Genomic DNA, 20,672 nt, shown 5'->3' with positions numbered 1-20,672 from the left:
TGGACACCCAGAGCAGCTTACCTGCAGTCCACTTCCATATACTATTTTAAGTGATGATGTATATATGATAGAACATAATACACTGAAATATTGCAGATGACATCAAGTTAAATGTGGCTGGAATTCCATTTAAAGATAAAAATCAAAATTCACAATGATATTAGTAAGTTGGAGATGATTCAGAAATCAACAAACTGAAATCCAGTAAAAGGAAATACAACATACATACTTAAAGAGATATAAAATGCAGAAACCACAAAGCGTAAAGTAATTGGTTGACTAATAGTTGTGTAGAAAAGGATATAGGAACTATAATAGGCTGCGGACTGAACAGCAGTGAGTATGATGACTATGAAAAAAAGTGTCATTCTGAAACATATTAACATAACTGTTACATACCAAGTTATGGTTATATCCTATGTTATACATCAAGCAGCCATGAGAAAAGCTTCAGCTAGAGTACTCTATTGAGTTTTGGCCACTACAAGAATGGAGAAGAGGCCAGAAAAAAAAAAAAAAAAAAAAAAAAAAAAAAAGGCCTGTAAGTGTCTGAGGTATGACTTAAAGCTTGAAAGAAGAAAACTAAGGACAGAAAAGAGATGTGTGTGTGATGTAGTGTTATATAAAGGCAGTGACCAATTTTTCACTGTGTTAAAATGGAGTAACTAGTTACTAGTTTCATTTGCCAGAAAAATGATTTAGAAGACAGAGAAAGGTAAGTTACAAGATAAGCTATCTTTTAAGTTAATTACATAAAGAAAATTAGTAGCTCTTCTCTTAAAGTCAATTTACAGGTTACTTAAAAGTCAGTGTGACAGATCTTTGCCTCTTTAATCCTGCCTTAGAGCAAGGGTCTGTATCGAAGCTGCCTTGCAGACCTTCAATTTGGTTTTTCCGTGATTTCTGTAACAGAATTCCATTTATTGCTGTGCTCGTTCCATACTGCAAATGAAACCATCTGGTCTTTGGAAAAGTTTCTTCTTAACACTTCTGAACTAGTGCTTAACACACCCTCGTTAGACAATCCTTTAGCTGCTCCTCTTTCCTTCCTTGGGAAATTTAACGTGTTAAATTTACATCAATGTTATTACTGTCCAAATCAGTTTTGTCACCACATCAGCAGGTGCTGTCTTGCATTCCAACAATTGATTTCACCAGCTAATTGTTAATTCCCAGTTTAAATCACTGCTCTTCTGTTTTTTTTACTCTTTTATGGGAAACTGTTAATAAGGAACTCCACTGTGTTTGGGTTTTTTTAAAGCAAAACAAGAAAATGATGAACTAACTGACATACCCACCTTGGATAGAAAAGGGTAACAAAGGTCAAAAGCTTACACAGGATGACGCATGCATGGCCAAAGATAACAAAATATTTTCATAGCCGTGCATATGAGTCATGAATTCTGGTAAGTCTGCTTAGCAGCTCTATCAATCATTAGAAGTTTAGCAAGTGAGTTTGGGGAAAGAAGTTAAGCTTTCATCTTCTCCAATATTTTCGTTCATTAAGATACTACAATCTAAATTTTCTTCTTCACTTTTTAACAAGAGAAAAACAGATTAATAACGTAGAAGTCTTGCAGTATTCACACTTACCATCATTGTAGTCTTGTTGATGATATGAAATATGGTATCTTCGGGGATAAGTCCCCCCCTTTCCAAATTTCTCAAATATTGGGATATCATACTCTACTAAAAAATAAAAACACACATTTCAAAATTTAAAATGTGACAAGCATCTACTAAATTAATTAGTTTGCTATTATAAACTTAAACATGGGGGAACATATCCCAGGATATGCTTCACATTGAAGCATCGGGGCATAAAGGAGTCTAGAACAACAGCCACAAATGTAACAAACCACAAGAACTGAAAAGACATTCTGCCAAAAGTTCCAAAGGATCACGAATTCAATGCTCAAGTGGTTTGTAACCCTTGGCTTAAAAGAGTGTCAGAGGACTACAGCATGCCTAATTACTGAAGTTCTAAAAATAGTTTCTAGAGGAATTCTGGGAAACTACAGTTCACCAGGAAAATTGTCAGAAACTATTACAAAGAATAAAATTTAAAGATGCATAAATATGAAAAATTGGTGAATGAGTCAACACAGCATGAATTACTAGAACACATCCAATAGGTCCTCTTTTGAAAATTATTAAAGGAGAAAAGTATTCATAAGATAAAAGGAAAAGTCCCTCATGCATAAATAATTGGTTAGAAGATAAGTACATATGATGGGAGTAAATGGTAAACAGTTCCACAGGAATCTGCGCTACAACTCATGCAGTTTAATTATGCATTAATTCCCTGGACAGAACAATGAATAGTGAGGTGACAAAATCACTTGGAGAAATAAAGCCAACAGAATAATTACAAAAGCCCTTAAGAGTCTACGTGACTGGATGTTGGAATAGCAGATGAAATTCAGTGTAGGCTAGTATAAAGGACTGTGATAAGAGTTCCAATAAAGCAGCAGCTGAACTCTGTATTGGCTAAGCAGCAAATTAAATGCTATAAATCATTAAGATATGCTGAAAAAAGTTTTGGTCTACTCCATTTCCAAGGATTTAGTAAAACTGGAAAGGATTTAGAAGTACAAAGATGATCAAAGATACAAAATCACTTCTGCATACAGAATGCAGGCCTCTAGACTAAAAAAAAAAAAAAAAAAAAAAAAAAAAAGAGAGAGAGGAAAAAAATCACAAAGGGCACACTTCCCAAAACATCAAGTTGCACAACTTCTTGTCACAATAGAGCATTTATACTGTAAAACTTTATACAAGTTGAAATAGGGATGAGAAGAATTTGTGGAAGGGAAAAAAAAAAAATAAATCCATCAAATCACAGAAGAGCATCTTGCATCTGCAGAACCCTTAAGCCACACATGACCAGAAATATATTCTGAGGAAGGAATACTACATGCTCCTCTAGAGAAGCCTGGCACTGGATGTGGCAGGAGAAAAGACTATGTCAGTTGGACATTCTTGCTGACTCTATATACTATTCTGGTTTTGTACACATCAAAATATGACCATAAATATTGAATATGGAATTAATGATTGTTGTCTATCCCACTGTTAAAATATCAGAGTACCCCACAGGGCAAGACCAGAAAAAAATAAAGCAAGATCATCTTATTAGAAAAAAGTGTTAAAGAAATGCAAGTAACATAGATGAAGATTACCAAACTGATTTCTGACATTTCCAACATTTTTGGTATTTTATCACTGCCACCTAAATGCTTCTTATACATAGTTTTATTTTCATTTAAAAGTGGTGCAATCTATTAAACACTCTAGAATCTTTTAGAGAAAAAACACACTATCATGGACTTATTTGGATAAAGCTTCATAAACAAAATAAAAAGAAGCCTTAAAGTATATAATAGACAAAAAAAAAACGCAAAACACCCCAGATTCACTGGAAGCTCAATTACTCTTCAACAGCAAAATGCTCTAGCAAGGCATGTCCATGAGACACACCTCAAAGCAATTTCGTGTTACCCATTGCATTTCATATCCTGAACCAAGCACAACAATTTGGATTCAAGCCAGCGTTGTATGAAAGCTACATTAGTAGTGATCATTAATTTATGGGCGCAGCACATAGTTCTCCATCCTTTCACTTTGCAGTGCTTTCAATTACAGAAGTCATGAGCACTTCAAAGTGATTCTCATTTCACATCGGAGAAAATGAAGGCTCCACGTACTGATTTTGGCTGGGATAGAGTTAATTTTCTTTGTAACAGCTCCTATGGTGCTGTTTTGGATTTGTGACCAAAACAGTGTTGATAACATAGGGATGTTTTAGTTATTGCTGAACAGCGTTTACACAGCATCAAGGCTTTTTTTGATCCTCACACTGCTCCACCAACTAGTAGGCTGGGGATGCACAAGAAGCTGGGAAGGGACACAGCTGGGACAGCTGATGAACATCCCATACCATTAATGCTCAGCAGTAAAAGCTGGGAGAAGGGAGGAAGAGGGGATGTTCAGAGTTAAGACATTTGTCTTCCCAGGTAACTGTTAGGTGTGATGAAGTCCTGCTTTCCTAGAAATGCTAAACATCTGCCTGGTGACAGAACTAGCGAGTAAATTCCTCATTTTGTTTTGCTTACACATGCAGCTTTTGCTTTACCTATTAAACTGTCTTTATCACAATTCATGAGTTTTCTCACTTTTACCCTTCTGATTCTCTCCCCCCATCCCTCTGTGGGGGAGTGAGAGGCTGTGTGGTGCTTACCTGCCAATTGAGGTTAAACCATAACACCCCAAGATAAATTAACCAAGGTTATGTGCCAGTTTAGGGATGGACATTACAGTTCAGTTTAACAAACTGTTGTGCGCCCCTATCCACTGCATCATTTGTTTTTTTCAGAGAAGCAGATATGTTACACCATACACACAAACAGTGATGTTACACATAATACTCTAGAAGAAAACATTTGGAAGATCTTATATTTCATTGTATCTTTTACTGTGTGCATTTGGATTGGATTTTGTTGGTTTGTATTCTACTACCATATTAAGTTTGTGTAATATAATACCTCTCAATGTGAGCTTCCCTTCTAAGCCTTGTTATTTGCAAGAGCCAGAGTTCTGGAAAGCTAGTTATGTCCAGTTGTCCTGGTTTCAGCTGGGAGAGAGTTAATTTTCTTCATAGAAGCTGGTACAGTGCTGTGGTTTGGGTTTAGTGTTAAGAAAAATGTTGGTAACACACTGATGTTGTAGTTGTTGCTAGATAGCACTTACCCTAAATTAAGGATTTTTCAGTTTCCCATGCTCTGCCAGCAAGCAGGTACACAAGAAGCTGGGAAGGAGCATGGCCAGGACAGCTGACTTGAAGTAGCCAAAGGGATATTCCATACCATAGAATGTCATGCTCAATATAGAAATGGGGAGGAATTGGCTGGGGAGTGGATTTCTGCTCAGGCATCAGTCAGTGGGTGGTGAGCAATTGCATCGTGCATCACTTGTCTTCTCTTGTATTTTATTTCTCTTTCTCTTCTTTACTACATTCCTTTTCATTACTATCATTATTAAAATAGAATTATTTTATTATTATTATTCTCTTTTATCTTGGTTATTAAACCATTCTTATCTCAACCCATGAGTTTTTATTTTTTACCTCCGATTCTCCTTCCCATCCCACTGGGAGAGGGGAAGAGTGAGCAAGTGGCTGCGTGGTGCTTGGTTGCTGGTTGGAGTTAAATCACAACACCAATGATTTTGCCTACCTGAGAATTCCTGATGATTATCTGGATAGCTCTGTGCTCTTGGCATCCGAGATCTGGGATAGTTGTCTCTGGAAGTGTAAAAATATACATAATCTAAAAACTGCTATTAATCTAGTACTTAAATGTTTAATCTTACTGTCTCACAGTTCTTTATGACTGATGAAAATTCATTGCTATACAAGTTCCTCCACCTGTGATGTGGAACCAATTTTGAAAATCAGATCTAAAAGGTATCAATACTAGTTCAAGATCAGTAACAGTGGAAAAGCTTGCTTATTGAGCTTAACATAGTAAGAAAGCAACAGACTGTGTTAATGAGCAATGATATTAGTAAAAACATGAATTACAAATAAAGCCACAAAGGAGTATTGTCATTTTTAACACCTTTATAGCTAAACATAAGTTCATAGACTGGCAAAATCTCTTATACAGCCTACCAAAATTCTTGAGGAAATTTAACCAAAGAAACGCAGAACCTCTTAACATCTCAAAGTATTTACTCTTTTCTCCATGAAAGCCATAGGATTAAGAGAGTAATTTTATTGAGTTATAGAACGATGAAGAATTTTTTGGTTCTTACATGATCACATTGTTTCTTACCTACAGTTGGTATGTAACTCCCAGCCACCAAAAGGAATGGATGGGATTGCCAGAGCAACTGATTACAGTATATTTCCATAAACATACCAAAACAACGTCCTCCTTTTTCTGGTAAGAATTTCTCTAATGGGTAACAGAAGCTAAATGGAGACACAAAACCTACATCTTTGTAGGAAATATTTGAATAAAAAAAAAAAAAAAGGAAAACAAACTAAGTAGAGGTGACAAATGAAGTAAATAAAAAAAACAAGCAAAAGAAGTTTTGAAGAAGAAACATTGTAAGTTGAATTAAGACTGTTTTGTTTCCCCTTCTTCCACTCATCCCTACCCCACAAAAACCTAAAAATTTGGCAATTTGGTTGAATTTCTATCCTATGTAGCTACATTAAATCCTGCATGTGTATAACCTATCATATTCCAACCAAAAAATACTTTTCACATCTATTGTTTTATTGCTTGTGAAATGGAGACTCATTATTTAACTGAAAATTTATTTCCTTGACCAAATCACATATTCTCAGATGAAGTGGTACTATGGACTACTATAGTTCTCATTAATTGCCACAGGCAATGATTTCCAACTTTCTACCTTTCTAACAATTAAATAAAGTATTTAATTAGCAGTATTATTTGTATAGCAGTTCCAAATAAACGAGTAGCCAATATGAGCAACATAAGACCCAACATAAGAAGATTAGCCAATCTGCACAGCATCAGGATCAAGGTTATTTGCCTGACCAACCATAAGCCAAACAGGAGTATGTTCTGTTTGACTTACCTGGTGGCTGAGAAACTGTTGACAGTGACCCTCTCAAAACACATAAATCTAACAGGTCAATCAAAACAAATCTCCAGATCCACCACAGTACACACCACCTCTTGCTAACTGACAGGTTTAAACAAAGGAAAATAAGTGGAAAGTCTGCCATGGGGAGAGGGACGGACAGTAATTGTGAAGAAAAGGAAGGGACTGTCTGGTGAACTCTTTAATTGATTCTACCCACTTTCTTGAACTGGGTACCCTCTACCTTGGAAAAAAGGGAAGCTTACATCACATAGCAGTACCGGAAAAATGTACATTTGATGAGGCAGCTCACTGCCATGGAATATACTTCACATCTATGTAAGACTGGCAAAATTTAGTAAAAATCTCCAGTACATTTCTGTAGGATCTGAAGTCTAAGTTTTTGTGTTTCAAATATAAATTAGTTTTTAAAAAGCAAGCTACTTCTATTTTCTGTTTATGAGTAAGTTTCAGTAAGATTTTATAAATGTTCTATAACTTACAGAAGAATTTCTGGAATAAATTCAGTAATAGCTGTCACTGGAGAATTATTATATGTTACAACTGATACATTATGCAATCTAATAAGTATAAATAACAAATGTGATTTTTACCCATCTAAAGGGCTGTCAAGTGAGGGACAGCTTCCTGAGCCAGAGTTTTCAGGACTGCTCAAAGACAATGGATCCAGCATCTAATGAAAAACAGAGAAAGACAAACAAGTTCAAGATTAAAAAAAAACAAAAACAACAAACAACCAAACTTGAAGGTTTCTGTTTTGAAATACACAATAAAAAACAAAACCAAACCAGAAATATTAATTACTAGAGAAAAAGTTAGCTGCCATAGTTGAACCTGCACTGCATTCTGCAATCCTTAAAGGACTGCATCATCTTTCTCACATCTAACTAGAATACAGTTAAGGTATTTAATCCTCTACCATGCTTTGTCCATAACAAGTTGTACTGCTACATTCTTCCTGTATACATCACTGTCTCTTAATATTATAGCAATATCTGCATGAGTAGCTTAACAGAATAAAAAAAATAAGGCCTCTAAAGAATAAAAAGCTGAGACAGTTTTAACAAGTGGGGATTTTTTTGTCATCTTCAAAGAAAGAAAATCTCAAATATAACAGATTGTGATGAACATAATATACAGAATGTCTGTAGTGGCTTGAGTTTGGCCAACTAGCAGTCAGAAAACAGCTGAAACCAAATACTGTAAAAAACTTTTAAACATTTATCTCTATTTAGGACTCCAAGAAAGTTACACAGAATTTTAAATAAAACAAAAGAGAAAATGGAAGAAGAAAGAGGGAGAATGTATGAAATTTATAAACACTCTCCCTCCCTTTCACCTAAATCAAAATCCTGTTTCAAATAAAATAAACTTTAATGTGAAACTGAAGTGTACAAAAACATCAAAAAGATTTTTTTTCCCCAGAACACTTCTGATGACCTAGTAATCAGTGCTCATGAGCTGTGTGAAATCTGCCATGTATCAGTCTGAAGAAGTCAAAGCTGACTATCTAGGTCAGATCTATTACATAATTAAAAAAACCCCGCACATCAACACTTTCTCTGTTTCTCGAATTCTAATCCAGAGTAAAAGAAATGGATTGATAACCAAGAGTATCCTCTTCATTACCAGCTATTTCAATTGCCTTCATTCATTTTGTTTATCTTGCACTACCAACCTTAAAATTCTAAGTTTAATGACAGACAACCATTGCTCCCTACTCTTTTGCAGTAAAGCAATCTGAAATGTTTTACAGTTTTATTTTTCAGAAGAAATAGAAACAGAATCTAAATTTTGTGTTGTTGAATGTGACTATTTTACCAGCCAGCCTCTCAAAAACAGAGTGGAAAGCTCATCTGTTGTCTTAAAATGAGCTCCTTCCTAAAATAACATTTGTTTTGGTATATTATATAACATCTATTCTTTTCTATGAATTGGACACCAGTCTTTTGCTGTAAATTAAGTAGTTACACCTCCAATTTTTATAGTGTGTGATCTATCTTAAAGGTCCTGAGCACCAGTGAAGGACTTATTAAAGAAATCCAGAAAGTGAGTTTGCACTCTGCAAACTCAGACACTTAAATTGAACTCTATTGGGGAGGACAACATTTACTACAAGTTCAGCCACTACATTCTCTTTTCTCATGCTGAACAGTGGGTCCTGAAAGGGAAAATAGCCCATCTGCTGCTGTATTAATTACCTCTATAACTTAATACACTATGGACCAACTGGCAGACCATGGCCCACTTCAAAGTGTGGGGTCTGCTGTCAAGAGTGTGAATAGCTGCGCTCAAGGAGATCAACAGGAGAGCAGAGTAAAGCCCTCCACCCCTAATTTGCCTTCTTGTCTTTGTGTGGCAGGCCATGACAGGCAGAGTGGTGAACACTTGCCAAGGTGATGTGGCAACTTAGGGGGAAAGAAGCAAACAGAGATTGTGGGTTCCCAACATCCAACCTGGCCCCTGAGGCTGTTTAGGTTGAACTAACCTGTTTCTATGAAAGTAAAATTCCTGTATTTAAACCCTGCTGACAGCTTACACAGTAACATGTACATGACAGGTTATAAGTTTCTTGAATACTCTGATGAAAGGACATCAGGGGCCTCAGAGATCATCTGTCTGTCTGAGCAGCCAGTGACCAAAAAAGACTTTGCCCAGGCCAAAAGCAATCATTCCACTGAATGAATCCAGGCCTGGGCTGGACCTGACCATGTGGCTATGATAATGAATAGCACCCTGGTCTGGAAATTAGGAGATTCAGCCTCTATTCCCAGCTCAGTCATTAAAATTGTGCAACAAATTGCACAATCTCTTTGCCTCTATTTTTATTCTATCATCTGTGTCTCATTTAATCAGCTCATTAAAAACCATTGCCTCTTGCCATTTCTGAATACAGTGCCAACATCAACAAGAACTTGTGTTGTTGCAACATGGACAGAGGGATTGATTGCACCCTTGGCAAGTTTGCCAGTGACACCAAGCTGTGTGGTGCGGCCAACACACTGGAAGAAAGGGCTGCCATCCAGAGGAACCTGGAGAGGCTGGAGAGGTGGGCCCCTGCAAACCTCATGAAGTGCAACAAGGCCAAGTGCAAGGTCCTGCACATGGGTCAAGGCAATCCCAAGCACAAATACAGGCCAGGTGATGAGTGAATGGAGAGCAGCCCTGAGGAGGACGACTTGGGGGTGTTAGTGGATGGAAAACTGGCTCTGAACCAGCAATGTGCACTCACAGCCCAGAAAGCCAACTGTGTCCTGGGGTGCACCAAGAAAAGTGTGACCAGCAGGTCGAGGGTGGTGATTCTCCCCTTCTACTCTGCTCTCGTGAGACCCCATCTAGAGCACTGTGTCCAGCTCTGGGCCCCCCAGCATCAGAAGGACAAGGACCTGCTTGAGCAGGACCAGAGGAGGCCACAAAGCTCATCAGGGGGGCTGGAGCACCTCCCCTGTGAGGACAGGGTGAGAGAGTTGGGATTGCTCAGCCTGGAGAAGAGAAGGCTCTGGGGAGACCTTATAGCAGCCTTCCAGTACTTAAACGGGGCTACAGAAAAGGTGGGGAGGGACTCTATCAGGGAGTGTAGTGACAGGACAAGGGATAATGGTTTTCAATTAAAAGAGGGCAGATTTAGACTAGACATAAGGAAGAAATTCTTTACTGTGAGGGTGGTGATACACTGGCACAGGTTGACAGAGAAGCTGTGGCTGTCCCCTCCCTGGTAGTGTTCAAGGCCAGACTGGATGGGGCTTTGAGTGACCTGCTCTAGTGGAAGGTGTCCCTGTCCATGGCAGGGGGGCTGGAATGAGATGATCTTTAAGGTCCCCCCCTTCCAACCCAAACCATTCTGTGATTCGATGAACTTGAGGTGATTCAGGTATGTAGCATTATTTTTTTTTCCTCCTTAAAATACATCTTTCTCCACTGCCAATTCTGGAGCCATTACATCACGCCATCTTTTCCTGCTGTTTTTAAGGACAATTTTGATATTCAGAGAGCGGGATTTAGCCCGCATCAACAATGCAGGTGAATAATGAGAAAAAATAGCATACATTTGTCATTCTCACACAAAAACGTGACCATGGAAAGTATCTCAGAGCTTATTTATACCAGACTCATTGCCATCTCCTTTCCTCTTCTACCCCAACATGGTATCAACTGAGTCCAAATAATTCTGATAGATCCAAACTCTTCTTTAAAACCTCCTTTAGTTACCTGGGCAAGTTGTAAAACTGTTCTTGCTTACATATCCTTCTCATTAAAGCGGTTTGTGCTTTCTAATATAGACATCTCTTGCTGTAATTTATATCTATCACCACCTCACTCAACTATCATGGAAATTAAGAATATTATCCTTCTCCTTATAGCAACATATTTAAATAGACTTAGAGAGAAAAAACAGGTTCCGCAAGACTAAACCAACCACAGTTATTTTAACCTTCTCTCACAGATCACGTTTTCTACGGCTGTCATAATTTTCTTGGCTGTTCTTTCCAACAATTCCATATCCTTCTTAAACAACAGTATTTCATAAATCAACCTAATAAAAACTTTAATTTTAATAAACCACGCAGGTACCTGATCCATACTTTCTGGAATGAATTCACCCTCACTGTTGATACTGGTGAAGGACCCATTTCGGGCTACCTGATGCAGCTCATCTGGAATGTATCCTGGGGGAGGTGAACTTCTATCACGAGTATTAGAACCTTTTGAAGGAAAAGGGCTAGTCAGAGTCTCTTCGATAACACAGAATCCATGGGCTTTATAGGCCCTGAGCCTGCCTGAATCACTTATTGCTTTAGAAACTTCCCAAATGCCTATGCAATACAAGACTTAAATACAGAATTTTAAAAATCTCTAATCCAGGAATTATGAAAAATCTGTGTCAGGGTTGCCTCAATGGCATTAAAATGAATTTTAATTTTATATGAACAGAAATATAGTTTGCCCACATATCTAGCTAGGTAAATTTATTCTTTTGAAACAAATTAAAAATCCAAACCCTTCCACCTATGTCAACTAACCCTTTCCAACTCTGGAGAATTTCAGTTTTTCTTTGTAGAGTATTATGTCCCAAAGAACATGAATATCTCTGTTCATAATAAATTAAATTGTCTGAAAAATTATTCATTAAACTGTCCAGTTTCATAATTAAATTTGGAAATTAACATCAAAGTATAAAACATGAATAAGAAAAAAGGTTTTATCCATGCCAAAATAAGTATCTTAAACATATGCTTGCATATTAAGGTTAAAAAAATACGGTAGCCTAAATGGAGCAAGGGAACACACTGCCATATAAGCAAACAGATTTTTCAGTAACTCATTCCTGTATCTGAAAATAAAGGGGAATAGTAACATCAACATTTTAGGATACCCATCAGTTACCACAAATAAATCTATATAGATTTATTTATTTGTGATTTTTTTGGTTTATTTTCTTTATTATATATTTTAATGTATCTTAAATATATATATATATATATATATAGGACTTAAAATTCAAAATCCACTCCCCCGAGTGCAAACTCTACAGTCATTGACAAGTAAGAGAAATTCAAACAGTCTGTGTTGAGAACAAGATCTTGATGAAGACAATATTACAGAAGAAAAGGCTTTACTATTAAAACTTTTAAAATATGTAGCTTACCTATTACAGACAGTCGCCTTTTTCGGTCTGTCACACCAAACACTGTATTATCTAAATCTTCCAGTGAGGGCAAGGGTTCCACATTATTTACACTGGGTGACTGAAAATGCATTCATATTAAACTGCAGCTACTACTTTATATTCCTGACAATGAGAATACTTCACAAACTTTATAGGTTTTTTGCAGAACATTCCTTTTTTTCAATCAGTTGAAAAGAAGCTTACCAATTTATAACAGAATTCATCTATTTTATTAGCTCATTCTTAATATTTAAAATTAATTTTCAATATGTATTAGTATACAAATCAGTATCACGGCTGTGATGTGTTAGACAATACTGAAACTACTCAGTATTTAGTCTACAGTCCACTGCTACTGTTTGCTACAATAAATATTTAACTTGTCACAAAGGAGTCTCACCAACATATGACTTAAAGAATGGTTTAAAATAACTACAGTTACTTAAATTCTATGCACTTCTCAAATTTGTACCACATCATCATTCCATAAAGAATCACTTTTCTACCATTGTAGGGAAGGCAAACAAAGATGGAGGAACAGGATTCAGAAAAAAGCTAAAACCAAGTCAATACAAACTGTTAATAGATGCTTAAAGTGAACTGGATAAGCAGTTACAAATTATGCTTTAATATGAAAACTGAGGAAAAAGACATTTAGCATGTCAACTCATACCTGTGTATTTCCATGTATTACAAGCAATATCTTGAGACTTTTCATATGAACACTACGGTCAAGCAGTTCAACAGCTTTGTCCAGGTCATCCTGTGTGGTTAATGGAATTACAAGCTACAAAAAGGGGGGGAAAAAAAGTCTTAAATAAGACAGAAGAAAGATATGAAGAAGTCAAGTGCAGAGAAACAAATAAACTGATGTTATGTTCCATTCCAAACAACCTGAAAATAAAATTTATTAATTGATTCCTCAAGTTAGCACTAAATCGTCTGACATTCAATCTTAACTCTTCCTTAAGATGCCTTCAACAGGTACAGCATGGTGGAAGAAGTCTTCACAATGAAGGAGCAACCATTTTACATATGTACAAATTAATATCCCACAAATTTCAGAGAAACATGTGCAACAGCGTCTAAGATAAATAAAAATAAGCCAAATTTTTTAGACAATAAAGCACATTTTTGTGTCTCACACTATTATAACTATATTTGTTTCAAGCTGCATCACTTTCTCCATTGAAAAAACAGAATTTGCTAAGGAAGTGTATCAGGCATGATCTGATCCACATGGAACAACTACAGTCCTCATTAGAACCTTACTAATTAATTAGATCTGATTAATTATATCTAATTAATTAGATCTAATTAATTAGAATTAACTTGGCATACATGTATCTTTAAAACAGAAAATGTTATGCCATTAAAGTGAACTTTATATCTAAATTCTATAACAAACAGAATTGGGCTTATGTTTCATCAGCGTAAATTACAAGCTCTGCTTATAACAAAGGAATACTGCAGTATCTATTCTACTTATAAATAGTCTCAGCCAGCGATGCTCAAATACAACATCAGTTGAAATACTTTCATACAGCAAAGAAGTGAGAATGAGGGAGGAAGGTCTTCATAGCAAATGAGCATAGTCTTCATTTTAAGTTGCAGTCTTAATGCTAATGACAGGTTAATACCATCACATTTCTGAAAGGATGATTTGCCAACTAGTGCAGAAGTCAACAAGTAGGAAACCTGCTCAAATGCCTAAAAATCTATCAGAGGAAGGAGGTGAGGCTAAAGCATCATGAATGGCCATTTCTTCTGACCTTCCTAGTCTCAAAAGTTGGAATTCTTCCTTTTGAGGATCTGTTTCACAGAAGTGCCTGGTAAGGTAGTGAGTCACTAACAGCAATTACAGGCATTTTCTTCTGCAAAGATGCAGATTAGATACAGGAATTAATTTGTGCACAAGAAAGCTTACAAATAATCCTCCATGCACTTTGCTGACTCAAGGCAAAACTCCGAAGTAACTCCTAAGAATGGATCCTGCATCTGTACATATACCTTCTATTAATAATTCCATCTCTACTTCTAAAGGAAAGGCAGAACTAATATTGATCAAACTTAAGTGGCTTGACAGTAGTAGCACTATTCCCCCAAAAAATCCTTTGTGAACCAGCCACTTTAAGAGGAGCAACAATTAAGCCTAGTTCTCCGATCCAAAAATTGCTAAATGCAGCATTCTATTACCCAGAAGATTAATCCTTAAAGGAAAAAAGTATACAAGAAAGGGTAAATGTTATTTCAAATTTACAAACACAACAAAGTTCAAAGAGGTAAAGACTTTCCCAAAGTCACACAACAGGACTGTGGCAGTGCAGGAAGACAATTTACCCATTCCCACTAAAGTCTGAGACATAATTCACTAAGATATGACTCTCCTCATAAAACATACGCATCTCCTATCTATCCTAATTTAGACAAACCTTAAATACTCGAGAACACACACATTAGAAATCTAGGGTTTTGTTGTCACAAGAGTAGTTTTCACTGCTTGTATGAGCAAATTTCAGCCTTAAAGTAATCAACGTACAAGTCACTGAGAATTTAGAAAACACAGAATATTACCTCATTATTGCTGTAATGTAAATCCATAGTCTGTCCAAAAGCAACTTTAGCTTTAGCTGCAAGATCTTCAAGTTTAACAGGCCTTGGTAATTGCAGGATTCTGAAACACAATTCAAATTATAAAGAATTTTTGTCCATTACTTATGAAAATCTGGCAACTCATTATTAAGAATGATCTTAGAATTAAATTTATTACTAAGACCAGCATAAGAGGCTATGCTTTATTCACTATCCTCCATATTTTGAGTCATTAAAAAAAAGACAGAAAAGCAGTGTAAAAGTTACAAGGGATAATCATATTATGACTATTTTACTTGCTTGTGTATGGCTTCTTTCTTAACTTAAAGCTTTGTATGCCTCCATTATAGAGGCAAATTTTTAGAAACTTCTAAAATTTTCTACTTCAGAAAACAGCAGTGGAGTACCACAGGCTGATAAGCATAAGCATCAGAACAGAATTACTCCTAAATACCTCACTTTTTTGGAAATCCAAAGGACTATCTTATCTGAGGAAGGTAACAAAATACCACCATCTTTATCATAACGATTACACGCTCAAACTGCTGAGTCCATCACTAACTGTGCTTCAAGCGTGCTCCTGTAAGAATGGTGTAGCTGCAGGTCAACAACTCAGATTTTCTTTTAACTCAATGTCTTGTCAAACCAAATAGCCCAAAATGCCTGTAACTGACCTTTTGCTATAGAAGACTATCGTATTATTCGAGACACACCATTAAACAAAAAAGGTTTTTAGAAGTGACTAAGCTAGTAAGGTACACTAAAAAAAAGGAATAGCACTCAAATTTTGTGAAGCAAAAAATTTAGCAAAGGGTAAACATCCCTTTTTGCAGTGTTTCAGTTGGTTTCACTGTTTAGGGAACAATATTTATCACTGAAATAAGGCTAGAAGTGAGGCCACTTCCAAATAAAAATTATTTTGAAAAAATAAAATCTTAAAAAAAAAACCCCAACACCAATGCTCACTGTAGTTAACAATTTGTTCAGCAAACCTTGAATTAAACCCATCATAGTGCACGATCCTTGATACAGAGTGCCACACTGACTACTGAGAAACTCTGGAATCACTTCTCTTTTCCACTTCCCTTTTTAAAAACTAGTGAGAGTTGCATAACTTATTTTTCTTGCATAATTTCATTATTTTATCTTTAGATCTACATGCTCAGGCAACAAAAGTATTATAATTCATGCTGAGCAGTGAGCCTGAGCTGCCCAGTACCCCTGGGCAAGCAGGCTCAAGTTACTTGGGACAGTCCAAACAGAGCTAGGCCCATCAGCATATAAGCTTGGGAAAGGAATCTTTTCACACACTTATTTTATGCTTGTATTCATACAGATTAACTTAAATCCACTGTAAAAGCGAATTAAGATAAACTGCAAAAATGCACTGTCTGTGCAGACTGGAGTGAGTAAACAGTTCTGTTTTAAATTCATGCTTCCACTTACTTCACAAGAAATTACTAGGTAGAAGAGTCCTCAGTTTCAAAGGTTTTGAAAAGACTTATTTCATCAAAATTACTTATAGCACTCATCCTTTACCAATGCACTGTTACATGTGGTGTTCAGAAAAGCGACAGAAAGAAGCTGAAGAATGTTATTACCAAGGGAACTTACTGTTATTTAATGTAGAGAGGGCACATACTGTAAACAGCATGGATACATACTGATCTATCTCACATCACCCTTAGGACTGCCCGTAAGTGGCATAGGTTTCATTCTGAAGCAATCTTTACTTAAGGCATTTACCATTTCTATTGATAAATAGTGTAACCAGGATTTTTTTTTTTTTTTTTTTTAAATCTTATTCTATAACCATTTCTCTGTAGGTTTATGATTTCAAAAAGAGACAGACAAAATGAATTGTCCACAAAAGTTCTGCATGGAGTTGTAGATTGACTTCTGTAAAAGCTTTTCAGCAGCCATCAGAACAGAGATATACAGAGACAGATATTTGTATACTTTAAGCATGTACATAATTCATCTCCCTTACACAAAATGAAAATAAATTTTAACTTATTAGTCAAAATCATTAATGAAAACAATCTAATTATGAAGGCTAAAACATTTTCCTATTACAGTTCTCAGATTGGTTCCTCCAAAGTACAATCCAATATTGCGCCTTAAGATCCAGGCTTCTTCCTCTGGCTGTTACAGTAAGAATATATTATCATGCATTTATTACACACATGATGCAGCAAAAAAAAATATTTGCTGGTCTACTCATGTTTGAGATCTATGCTAATGATCTAAGTAATTGTTCTAGGCTACAAACATCTATCTGAAGGGTAAACACATGAGATAATGATTACACAGGATGTAGCTACAGTAAGATACTTCTGCATTTATGTATACTCAGAGCCCACATTTTAAACAGATTCATTCTCCTTAAATTGGTTCATATCAAAATTAAAGCTCAAACCAAATACACACAGAAACACTTTGAACAGTTTGAAACTTTATAATTGGAGCCTAACAAAATTCTATAAATAAAAGACAAGACTGGTTCCTGTGTTCCCACCTTACCTTTTTTCACCTCGATGTTCAAATTTGACTCTAACATCATTCTGTAAGAAAAGAGATAAAAGGAACCACTATTAGTTTGTTACTACCTCCTTTAAGGAATGCCATGAAATCCCATTCAACAGTTTTACACCGGAAGTAAAATCCTTAAGTAGTCCATATGAATTTTCTGTCCTTTCCAACACACCAAATCTACTTTTAACAAGCTGCTTCAACTGAGGTATCTGATAGAGGCTTAAAGTGTGTAAAAAATATAAAAAAATTATTCTGAAGCACAACTAATGCTTCTGTAAGTAAATACATTATTTTCTATCAATATATTTTAATATTACAGCAGATTCATTATTTCAAATTCAGCATGGGACTAATTACCAAAGAATTCTCTACCATGAACAGGCAAGTAGATTTAGCTATCATAACAGGTTTTTAAGTATACTTTGGAGCCAAGTGTTCCAGGCTTAAGAAACATATCTTGTTTCATAAGGATTACCATAGAAACCCACACATGTAATTAAGCCAGCATTCATGCAATCCATTTCCCAACAACAAAGATACCTGTAAATATCTGCAGTTATATGGACATAAAATTGTGTTGCAAAGCCACAGTTTTAAGAACCAAATTGTATTAGCAGCTATTGCAGGAAAAAACATAATGCCTTCAACCAGAAATTTTATCCAAATAACAATGCTATATCTTCCAAAATAATTACTTGATTCACAAGCAATTACTTTCAAAATGCACAAATTTAAACAGAATGACAAAGATGTATTCACCCCTTACCACTACCACATTCAAACTCAGAAACAGCTCAACTATTTTTCTTCTAACTTCCTAAACATATTATATACAAGTAATTTTGGATCATACATGCCATCACTACAATGTCTAAAGTCACAACAGCTCAGATGTGAGACACGACAGTAGCAAAGCACCCGTGTTACATACAGCTTTTAAAGCACAGAATGAAAGAGTTCAGTAAAACATGTAGCCATTGTTTTTTGACAGTTTAAAAGCCAAATATATTAAAATACTTTGACCTTTAGCAGATTAAAATAAGACTGCACAAACGGAAGTTTCGTGAAATATTGGACCCTCAATTAAGAATCCAATCAAATAAACATACATTTTATTTGATAAACTGTATACAAACACAACAGGGCTATTAAACAATTTGGGTAAAAATCTATATCCTCTCCTCATCTCACTATACAGTAGTTCAAGCCTACCAAGTAAGTATCTACTACTTTTCCATCTGTGTTCAGTATCCGCAGAATAAAAATACAGCTGAAAAGAACTCACATTTCCAGCATATGAAATAACAAAAAATTGAGGCTAAACGTGCAGTAAAGGAGCTTAAGTATGATTTTGCTGCTGTATGCTGACATTCTATAGTGTGATACAGCTGACAAGTGGGCAATCTAATATACCTATGAAATTCATTCTAAATACGCATTTCAAATAAGAGATACTAACACATACTGACTTTTAAAAGTCTAATACCAAATAAATAATAATATTATTTTTTAAATCCACATACAGTGTCAAAATATCACTATAATCTTCAATTTATCAGGATCAGTCATACACTGTATGCATACAGTATGATCTGGTCTGAAATACCACCATTTCATTTTGCTGCTAATTTAAGAACATGAACAAAGAAAATGGCAGCACATGTAGGAGACTAATAGCTCATTCTGGTATGCTCACTGGTCTGGCAAGAAAAATAATTATAGAAGTCACAGCAGGACATTCTGTGTTCAATAGGTTAGTAAGGATATTAAAGATTACCTGTTTTTTAGGTGAAGATGACTTTGGTTTTCCTGTTTCTTGCTGGGGCAATACAGGACGACTGGCCTTATGAAGCACAGCCAAATCCTGCATGATTGAATTCAAAGCTTGCTGTTCATCTGCTCAGAGAAAAATACCAGATAAGTGTAAATGACTGTTACATATGAAGTGCATTGCTATCTCATTTCACAATTAGGCAGGCATTATTCTAAAATCTAAAAGTCCAAATTACACTTCAATATTTAATTGCCAAATTAAAAAAGAATTACTGCCATGTTGCAAAGGTTTTTATTTTATTTATCATTAACAGTGCTAAGGAAATAAACAGCTTAATCAGTAAACACACTTAAATGGCAGTTTTAAAAGACTGAAGTCATAACAAAGATTGACAACTACAGAACCACAGGCTGTATTAATAAGAGAAAGGTGGGGGGAGAAAAAGGTTTATCTACTTTGTTTCAAATATGTCCATGGATGAGATGTTAAGAGAAATCATACTTTTCCCCCAGTTTGTAAATAAAGAAAAAGAAAAGCAAGTACTTTTGAATCATTTTTCCTCTGTCCTGAACAGGTACAGTCATGCACATAGGAAGCATATATAAGGTCCCAGAGGAACACCTCCACTGTCTGAGCATCTACTGACAGCCCACAGTAGTTTTAAAAAACCGAACAAAACCCCCAAAAAACAAAACACCACAGAACTTTTCCAGGACTGCAGATGTAGGGTATTTTTAGGGCTGACAGGAATAATTCACAAGGAGAAACAGAAGCACTGAACCTAGGGGACAATTTAGGGTCAGGAGTGCTACGCACCTTAAATTTCAAGTTCACACAGAATCCTAAATCCTGATCATTTGCTGCAGCTGTGATGGCCTCAGGCCATGCTAGACAAGGTTTGCCCTGGCACTGGGATGCTCCTTTAGACACTTAGGACCTCAAAAGCCTGAACATACATCACTAAGGGAAATTTATTTGTCACTAATATTTTACATTAATTCCTTGCCACAGCAACAGTACTATACTCAACATGCATCTAAAACACTGGATAACAAAATTTATCTACAAAGGTATTGACTGCAAGCCTTCATACTACTTCACAATGGATGTCTGTTGAAGAATTCATTGCTAAGTGCTGTAGTTTACAAAGGACAGTATCTCTCAAACATGGATCCAAGTAAAACTCAGCATTAAAATCAGGAAGCAAGAATTCCAGGTATTCAGCAATGATGAGAATTCCTTGACACTCTATTCAAATATAATCAAATATATTTGTCATATCAGGACATTGTGGGATTTTCAGTGTTCTAATTTGATTCCTAACAGATCAGAAAGCTCGTCTGAAAATTAGTAACTCTGATCATCACTCATGCTGTTATTATTCATAGCTCTCCTAAGATATGCAAATCTATAAAAGCAAGTTTTACTAGCAATATTTAATGGCAGAACTGAAGGCATTCCTGC

The 20,672-nt window shown here is 35.9% G+C and overlaps 1 protein-coding gene across 2 annotated transcripts in view; it reads right to left on the bottom strand.

Annotated features, from left to right (window-relative positions):
* Nucleotides 1-20,672, bottom strand: part of MAP3K2 (mitogen-activated protein kinase kinase kinase 2) — a 55,506-nt gene that overhangs the window by 14,937 nt on the left and 19,897 nt on the right. Inside the window, exons 3-11 of one of the 2 annotated variants that reach the window (XM_026852758.1) lie at nt 19,212-19,330; nt 17,423-17,463; nt 14,882-14,981; nt 12,981-13,094; nt 12,287-12,386; nt 11,212-11,342; nt 7,233-7,312; nt 5,235-5,302; nt 1,594-1,686 (exon numbers count right to left, since the gene is read on the bottom strand). In XM_026852758.1, the coding sequence (XP_026708559.1) occupies nt 1,594-1,686; nt 5,235-5,302; nt 7,233-7,312; nt 11,212-11,342; nt 12,287-12,386; nt 12,981-13,094; nt 14,882-14,981; nt 17,423-17,463; nt 19,212-19,330 (846 nt within the window). Of the gene's footprint in view, nt 1-1,593; nt 1,690-5,234; nt 5,303-7,232; nt 7,313-11,211; nt 11,343-12,286; nt 12,387-12,980; nt 13,095-14,881; nt 14,982-17,422; nt 17,464-19,211; nt 19,331-20,672 lie in introns of both variants that reach the window. The other variant, XM_026852757.1, reaches the window with a different exon arrangement.

The sequence above is a fragment of the Athene cunicularia genome (genome assembly GCF_003259725.1).
Source record: "Athene cunicularia isolate RWA chromosome 7 unlocalized genomic scaffold, athCun1 chr7_part1, whole genome shotgun sequence".
In the NCBI taxonomy this organism is placed as follows: Eukaryota; Metazoa; Chordata; class Aves; order Strigiformes; family Strigidae; genus Athene; species Athene cunicularia.
The sequence above is the reverse complement of the archived record's forward strand: the minus strand, read 5'-3'. Positions and strand labels throughout refer to the sequence as shown.